The 9,245-nt window shown below is 37.8% G+C and overlaps 1 protein-coding gene across 3 annotated transcripts in view; it reads right to left on the bottom strand.

Annotated features, from left to right (window-relative positions):
- Positions 1-5,280: 5,280 nt before the first annotated feature.
- The window catches only part of HMGCLL1 (3-hydroxy-3-methylglutaryl-CoA lyase like 1), a 79,048-nt gene continuing 75,083 nt past the window's right edge, over positions 5,281-9,245 (bottom strand). For all 3 annotated transcript variants that reach the window (XM_069011413.1, XM_069011414.1, XM_069011415.1), the window contains exon 9: positions 5,281-8,318. In XM_069011413.1, the coding sequence (XP_068867514.1) occupies positions 8,205-8,318 (114 nt within the window). In that variant the 3' untranslated portion in view covers positions 5,281-8,204. The remainder of the gene's footprint in view (positions 8,319-9,245) is intronic.

Genomic DNA, 9,245 nt, shown 5'->3' with positions numbered 1-9,245 from the left:
CTTATGCTTTTCAAGGCTATTCCTGAACGCCAGCCTGTTGTACATATGCGATAATAAAATATATATTAAAAAAACCACTATAAATTATGGAATTTTGTAGTTAAGCATACAAAATATTTTTATATTTATTAGCTTATTTGAAACCTTTCACAAGCTGAAAAAAGGGGTAAAAAAAAAGGTAAAACTGTGCTCTCTTATTTATGTAGATTGCCAGATCTCTCCTGAGCTGCACATTTCCTACTTTTTTAGCTGCACATGACACTGGTATAAATGCTGTATCAACAGTGGCAATCTTTGAAGCCCACCCTTCTGATCTCAACTCATCTGGAAGAAATAAAAAAAAATCCACTCAGAAACATTTTAGAGACCTGATAAAGAGCACAAATGCGGCAGTTTTGTACAGCAGGCTGCCAGGTACCAAGTACCTGCTGCAGTTATTTGTCAAGCAGCAGTCACAGATAATCTGCCTGTAGTTTGATGGTGGAGCACTTGTAGGGTAGGAGGAGATCAAGATGACAATCCCTTTCAGAACTAAAATTACTATCTGCTTTGTCTCCAAAATGCTGTTGCTGAAACTGTTTTTAATTTCTCCCCCAATATGTTTCTGAAAGAAATGAATGAGTTTTGCCGCTTTGAATACAATAACTTTAGAAAGAATTTTTTGGTCTGAATGCCCAGTGGAGAAAGTCACTTGCTTGGGGCTGAAGTGCCTGTGTCTCAAGAGAGAAGCTATGACCCATCTCATCAGCTGTGTTTCCTATTCATTGTCTCTAGACAGGACCCAAAGTGCCTAATTGTCCCCTTGCCGTGTACTGGGAGTCATGGTCCTTGAACACCATTCTGGATCCCACTTTGTGGCTATGAGCCCTGGACTTCTCTTTATAGTTGAGTTTTTTGCTCGATTTAAGCTTCTATTTACTGCCAGTGAGTTGTCTTTGTTAAACCTTTGTAACAACCTGGTTCTGGTGAGCACAGGATAATGGACTGCTATTTCTTATTCAACTGTTACCAGGAATAGCACATGTATTGTCTTGTTATAATAGCATCTGATTAATTAACTTTATTTTGAATGTGATTAGTTTTAATTTTGTCTGAATTATCACTAAATGTAACTCAGCTCCATTTTTGACCATGACAGATGACTAATCTAGGGCTACATCTAGGGCTAGATGACAGATCTAGGTCTAGAAATTATTGTGATCAGAAAGGCAGGAATCTCTACTCTTCAATGTGACTCTTGCTTCTGGCTTTGGTAGCTTGTGAAATTATTAGTGTGAGAGCAAAATCTTAAGTGTGCAGTTCTGTTGGGGAGAGGCTTAGAAATCTGAAACACTTATTACAACATGGATTTTCTCTGTCTTTATTATCTGCATGCATAATACAAAACCAAACGAAGTCCTTTTTGTTTTGCAGTCAAGTGTTCTGTCATTACTAAATCAGCATTTGGACAAAAATCCAAAAAGAAAAGTGCAGTCAGTTTGTTAAATCAAAAAGATCTCCTTTAGCAGTCCAAGCAATTTGCAGCGTCTGCCTTACCTCCCACCAAAGTTCATATTCTTCATCTTGAAACTGTGAAGTGGGAAGACTTCAAACTGAAAATACTGTTGAGAATATGTTGGATAAAAACATTTCTTTATACAGGAAATGTACTTCTGACATGAAACCTGCGCTGGTTTTCAGTCTGACTTCAAAAACCAGTGAACCCTCCATACCACAAAATTTGAAGAGCTCCATTTAAATTCAGATTTAACTAAACCTCAATCAACAACAACCAAAAAATTACCTTCTGTCTTAGAAGCTTTTTGTTTTCTAATTGTCTTATATTTAGACACTAGAAACCCAATTCATATATATGTGCTTACACACACACACACTCACAAGTATGTAAAATGTATTTGAAATGGAGGGTATGTGAGTTACTCTGAAAGACAGCAAGATACTTAGTGGCTCTTGTGGTGTTACGCAGTTTTACAGGCTCTCTCTTAAGAGATGACTTAAATGCTTAGTGGGAAAAGTACATTTCCTCCACTCTACATGTGAAAAGTAGTCTGTCAATTGTATCTAGGTGTTAGTTATTAAATAAAGGAATTTCTGCTGGGATGATCTGTATTCCTGTGATACTGATTAACTGCTAACTGCTTCACAAACAGTTTTGGGACCAGAGAATCATAGAATCAGTTCGTTTGGAAAAGAACTTTAAGATCTTTGAGTCTGACCATGATGGAAGAAAAAGCAGTATTTTGTGAGAGCTTCATTATTAAAATATTTTCCCCTGAAGTATGATATCTGAATCTAATACCCAGATGAGGGAAATTAAGTATCATTGATGACAGGATTCCCAGGACACACATAATTTTGGGTAAGGACATAGCATTCACCCTCTTCCCACTGGAGCTGGGACATCCCAAAGTGAAGAAATGAAGTCTGATTGGACTAGAGGGAAAAAGCATTAATTTTTGCCATACAGCACTCTCATCTGAAAGGGAGAATACCGGGTTCCAGTATTTTCTTTGAAGATTGTTTATGCATTTTGTCTAATGATTGTTTCAAATTAAATGTGTGAAGAGTTTTTGAGACAAGTACGCAGGACTAGCTCTTTCTTCTGCAATGTGAAGCTACAAGGCTGTAAAGCCCAGGTTTGTACTTCTCCTGTCTTGCCACAGTGAGTCTTGAAGTCTTCAAAAGGAACATTTTTCCCTGGCTGTCTTACCTGTTTGTGTGGTCAAAAGAATGAACTACTTGGATAGGCATGGGCTCAGCCTTTTCAGGCTGGTGTGGGAATCACATCCAGGTACTCTGAGCTACATATCAGACCAAGCTAGTAACACAGAAGATGGATGGAAGCAGCACCAACACCAGAAGATGGTGCCATAAAACAGAGAACAGCATTCAGTTCTTTTAAAAAAATGGCTGTGGCTGTCTTTCCACCAAGGAAAATACTAACCCTTATGTTCAAGCTAGTGAAGATAACTAACTGCAGCTCATGTTGAGGCACTTCAATAGTAGCATGGGGTTAGGGAATTTTGCTGTTGACTTTGCCAAGAAAGTTCCCTCATCAACATTTTGATGTTTCAGACCACATGCTGAAGTCATTCAGTCTCCCATGAAGTGTGTAGGGAATCTGAGACATCACTTAGATGGCACGGATTTCTACCCTGCATTGGAACATCTGAAGTTAGATAATGCCTCATTGAATTTTTTCACCTCCTACCTCCATTTCTGTCCTGTAGCTTTTAATGTTTAGTTAATGGAGGAAAGAAATGTTTCCTCACTAACTTAAAAGAGATTTGTCTGCTGTAAAAGCACACAGGAACACCATATTAAAAGGTAATCCTAAGAAAAAGCACTCAAAATGGATTACAAGGTAACAAAGTCAACACAGGCACACACGTCAGTGACAGCTTATATTTGCTAATGCTGTATGCATGAGCTGGTTGGTCAGAGCTGCTGAATCTGGCATAATACATGACCATATCAGTTTCAGTAAACACTGAGACAGATTTTATTTCAGCTTTAACACCACATATTGCAAAATCACAAATGCATTTAACCAGGCAGATACATGACAATTCCTTAACAAACATATCGTCTCTTTGACATTGGTTTCAAAGGACTAAGTTGACTTTGGCTGTAGTCCTTCTGCCTGCTGTGTTTTTGCAGCAATGAAGATCAACACTGCATTACAGCAGGACTGTAGAGAAAAATAATCTTCGAAAATATAACAAAAGAAAAGCATTGATCAGCAAGTCAAGAACTGGAATTCATTTACTTCTCCAGACTATCTGTTTTGCCACTTTTCTAGATACTTCACAATCATTGAAGAGAACTTAAGGCAGTGTCAGGAATCATAGAAAAATTCAGTGGCAGAGAATACTGATTTTCTAATATCACAGTAACTAAACAATATTTCTACCCCTTCAAAACAACTCAGTGAAAAAATAGGCAGATCTTATACATTCACACTAACTCTTTGTATAAGTATTATTTTATTTCAAGAGCACTGATCCCAAACATACGAATTTTATCTCGCAGACTTGCAGTCTTCATTTTGTGACTTCTTAATACAATAATAAAAGTTTTATGAACTCAAATGACACTATTAAAAGAGGAAAATTAGCCAAAGCCTCTCTGGACTTATTCACAAGACTAGAATATTTAGTTTTTATTTCATAAGCTCTGATTACACATGAAAATGAAGCATTAAAGTGCTGGTCCAGAGCCAAGTTGTCCTAATACATAAAAGTTTAAACTACAAAGCAAGCTGCTGCTGGAAGACATTAGAACTGTATGGGATCTATGACACTGCTGTGTTCTGGAAGGCACTGAAGAATGATTATGCCCATACTAATGAAACTGGATCAACTTCTCCTCCAACAAGGAACACCAGCCATGCCTTTAACAATGTAATATCTTGACTTACAATTTTTATAATGACATAGCGTTAAGAACACCTGCTCATGGATGCCAAACACCTGGATGCAAGTCCTCCACATCCAGGGAGCTACTTCAGAATGAAGTGACAGCAGTGTACTCAGCTGGGGGCACTGACAGGGACTAGAAGAGCAGACACCACTAGTGATGGGTTACTCTGAATATAAGCATAAAGATTTAGGGAAGTCAGAAGCACTGGAGAGCATCATCCCATGTCTTAACATGTTTTTGAAGGGGTATAGTCTCAACTGTTTTATTATATGCTGAATTCAATGCTGCCTGTGTGAGTGATGCACGCTCATGGATTGGATTAGCCTTTGATCTTAAGAGCAAGACATGCTTATTTTGTGAAGCCAGACATTAGGTGTCAAAATGTTCTGCACAGTCAAAAATTATGCCAGCCCAGGAAAGCAGAGCAGCAGCATTTAACACACCTAAAAAATGTCAGTAGGCAGAACATAAGATGTCTCAGGATTCTCAGTCACACTCCCAAGTAAACAAGGATTTTATAGGGATTGCTCACCTGGACCCACAGACCTAAATCCATCCCAGGTGGCAATTTTGGCACATAAACACTGGGCTGGGGGTTGCTTTTTTTAATTCTGGCTCTATGTTTCTTTCTCTCTTGTAACAATCCTGACAAACAATCTATTTGTCTGTGACCTCCACCCTGGATTACTATAACTCACAAAGTGGTTGAAGCTGAGCATGTGGGTAAAGTACGGGCTCCAGATGTGACTGCTCATCTTTTCCAATGCTCACATCATTACAGAATAACAGACCTGCATTTAAGGCTCTCCACAAGCTTCCAAGTAGTTTCTAAAATAGACCCAATAAAGAACTGAGACATTTTAGGTTGTTCATCCACATGATTTAATAGGTACTCTGTTTCACTGCATAGGGAGAGTTAAGAGCCTTAGAATTGCAAACCAGACAGCCCAGATGCTGAGAAGCCTATGATGCACCGTGCACAGAGGCATAAAAATGGACCCTCTGTTCAGTTCCTAACCTGGCCGATAATTGAAGCCCTCACCACCACCTTCAAGGAACAGAACCCTTCAATCTGTTGCAGAGACATTTACAACATTCTTTTCTTGGGATCTTTCTGGTCTTCGGAATTTTTAATTCCATTCTACTCAGTGGCACATCTTCATCCAGATTTACTAGAAGGTGTGTTCTTTTTCAGTTCAGGTATGCTGAGTTGGAGAGGACCCACAAGGATCATTGAATCCAACTCCTGGCCCTGCACAGCACCATCCCCAAGAGTCACACCATGTGCCTGAGAGCATTGTCCAAGCTTCTTGAACTCTGTCAGGCTTGGTGCTGTGACCACTGCCCTGGGAGCCTGCTCAGTGCCCAACCCTCTGGGTGAAGAACATTTTTCTAATATCCAGCCTAAACCTCCCCAGTACAACTTCAGGCCATTCCCTTGGGTCCTGTCATGGGTGTGCATTTGAATCTCCCCAGGCTGAGCAGCAAGCTCAATCTCAGTTCAGTTGTTTACTCTCACATTCAGGTTTGCATCACAACTGCTTTTTTTTCACGGGCTGACTTCACTTTCAGTCTTTGAGAAGCTCAATATTGTTTATGTCAATTAAACATGCTTGCTCAGAGGGTCTTGGATGGAAGAAAATTCATCAGGCCCTACATGAAAACTTCATACTTAGCTCAAAGTGAGCCAATTCTGTACCTACAGAGAAAACTAAAAAGGAAAATTTATTATTAAATAGAAGAGTATTACAGTAAGGTTAGTCACCTTCAGGGGTAAATGGCACATAAATTAAGGAGTTTTTGAGATGTCAATTCTGGTACCATGTTTATGCTTAACTACTAATTATTAGACTGAGTACAGTCTAAGTACTGCTTCAGTTTCCTCACTACTTCATTGGATCTAATCCATTACAGAATTTTTAAGTCTGTGAATGGTTCAGACCTGGTTTTATTTAAGTTCATGTTTTGATATATGAGCCATAGTGGCTGCTAAATAGCAAAGCCCCAGCTGAAACATGGGGAAAAGAAGAAGAGCTTTTTTCTGGTGACCCAACCATGCATCCAGGGCAGGTCAAGCAAATCAGGGGGTTCACACTTTCAGAAGTACTTGAAAGTCTTCTTACTAGACTCTGCAGGAAAATATTCAGTATTTTGGAATGATAGGCAAGATATTTCTTGCCTCACCTGAACACATTTCTTTGTTTATCCTTTGACTTTTACCATGAGAAGAGTGAAACAAAGTAGCTTATATTAATTTTGACTATCATTATGGCATAAGGAGGATAGAGGTATTATGTCAAATTTATGGCTTTGTGTTGCCTGGCATGCAAAATTTGGCTTTCTTAAGCTATGCCAATTCTAAACTACACAACTGACTAAAAGATCTCAGAAAAATTCACTTTGGAATTTCAAAGGCAAACCAAGACTCAGATGTAACTTGGCAGACTTGAGTTCCAGACAAAAAAAAGACTCAGCCTTTTCTTTTTTTTTTGTGTTATCTTTCACTTTCTTTCATCTCACCTTTTGAAAAGATTTCATATTTTTGAGGAAAATTGAGAACATGGAAGAAGACCATAGCCCAGGGTTTTAGATTTTCACGTCAACAGGCCATGCTCAGAAAAAAACATAGATCAAGGTTAAGCACACAGAGAAGTACAGACAGACCCTGCACAACCAATGAGCAACAGAACTGATGTTTAAGGCTGAAAAAAATGACAGTATTTTCATGGCACACTTGAACATTTATAAATAGGATAAGGCTCTTTGAATTTGTCCATTTGTCCATTATAGATCTAAAAATGACCGTGCAGTTCATTGGCATCTTGTTGAACTAAGGCATTTAAAAGAACAATGTCATTATCAGCAGAGCACAGAAAAAAATTGTAAGTGGTTTCCTTTGTGTAAGCTAGTCCAGCAGAATACTATTACCCTAAAAAGCTCGTGACTTATGAATGAGAATCTCAATTCATAGCCTATAGAATGAAAAATCTAATTGATGAAACCTTGGATGAAAATGTAGCCCCTTCTACACTACTCTGAACCTGAATGATGTTGAAAACCTTGCTGATTTTTATTTGCTTCATATAATTAGGTTTTAATAAGTTGACCAAAAAAGGAAACTACAACAAATTTAACATATGTAACAAATAAGGAAATTTGCAGGAGGATTTGAAGGATATGGCAGAGTGCCATTCACCACAATGTCTTGGAACAAGATAAAGTTATCCATAATTTAACAGATGTCAAACAAAATTTTAAAAATGTTCTATTGCTAAAAAATTCTTACAGTGAATTCAGATTTGGCTCCATGTTCATAACAGTGACTTGACAAATGAAAAGCAAGAATTCAGATAAATAAAATACATAATAGAATGGCCACACATTGTGTGAGATCTCATAAACTACTGAAAATACTTGTACTGTTCTGAAATCATCTTGATTAAAATTTAACTATATACTCACTGCTTCTACCCAGTTTTCCTGAAAAGAACTAAAAATTCAATTTAAAACATGGTAAAATGTCCTGGTGTTTATACATTTTTCTCATCTGTAGAAGTACCACATACAGGATTCTGTACTTCAGTCATTTATTTCTTACTGACATATCAAACAATTGTTGACAAGACAGTACAGTACAATAACTCTTCCCATAAAAAAAAAATTATGTATGGGTTCTATTTTGCTTCTTTGATGCAATGGTTTTCTTGCTTCTTTTCCTGATGCAAATGTCCTTGGTCAAGGTAAATGGGAAATGTAATCAAGCTGCAAAAAGAAAAATCCATCTAATTGATAGTTCCAGTACTGAAGGAAGCTTGTGCAACCTTTGAGTTTGTTTTCTTGTTCAAAGCTGAGCAGATGAAGTTTCCAGCTTCCATCACAGCATGAAGATTTACTCCCTAAAAAAGAGGTGAAAAATGTGAAGAATAATAAATGCACATGTTGAAAATGCTTAGACTCCAAGTTTTTTGCTCCAGGGTCTAATTTTTGCAAACAAAGGGCCTGATTCATGTTATAGGTCAGTAATGGGGATCAGTAAAGCTACAGTGATTTATGGATAGTTACAGCTTCCAGTTGTTTGAAAGGTTCTACTACATCGAGAGTAGTGTCCATCAGCAGTGGACAAAATGCTGGAGTAATATCTTTCAACCCCAAAAGAGTCTGGAATAAAGAACTGGAATTATAACTAGAAGCAAGAAGAAAAATATAGTGTCTAAATACATGCTATACTTATTTATCATCCAACACTATAAAACTTCATGCTTGCAAGTACCCTCCTTGCAGCTCAGGAAAATGAAGGAAAAACACTTGTATTGGCAACTGAATGCAGGAGAAACAGACTCCTGTATTGTCTTGAATAACTATAATCTCTTTCTGGAAGGAGTCTATTTCAATACAAAATTACCATTTACATTGATAGCACAGCTGAGCAAAAGTTCACAACTGCTTGATCTGCCCATGCCAAAAAAACATGTCCCTTGAGCAACTATTTTGTAACTAAGATATGTATCAGTGCTGCTTGATTGCTAAAATTAAATCAGATCACTGATTAAAGAGGCAAACCCTCTTCATTATAAGTCTCCTTTATTGCTCATGTATAGTAGAAGTTTTAAAGTTAGATCATATAAGTGATGTAAGTACTTGCTCCAAAGATTGCAATGTAGAAGCCAGTAAAGTTCCTGTAGAAAGGATGCAATAGGGGACTTTGAACTACCAATACAGTGAGCAGTCATACAAAGCTGGGAGAAGGGTGTCACTCTCCATTAAATAGTACAAGATGTATTGCACCAGAAATACATTTCCATCACACTCCCACATTGATGCAC

The sequence above is a fragment of the Aphelocoma coerulescens genome, chromosome 3 (assembly GCF_041296385.1).
Source record: "Aphelocoma coerulescens isolate FSJ_1873_10779 chromosome 3, UR_Acoe_1.0, whole genome shotgun sequence".
NCBI lineage: Eukaryota > Metazoa > Chordata > Aves > Passeriformes > Corvidae > Aphelocoma > Aphelocoma coerulescens.
This window is presented reverse-complemented; position numbering and strand designations above follow the sequence as displayed.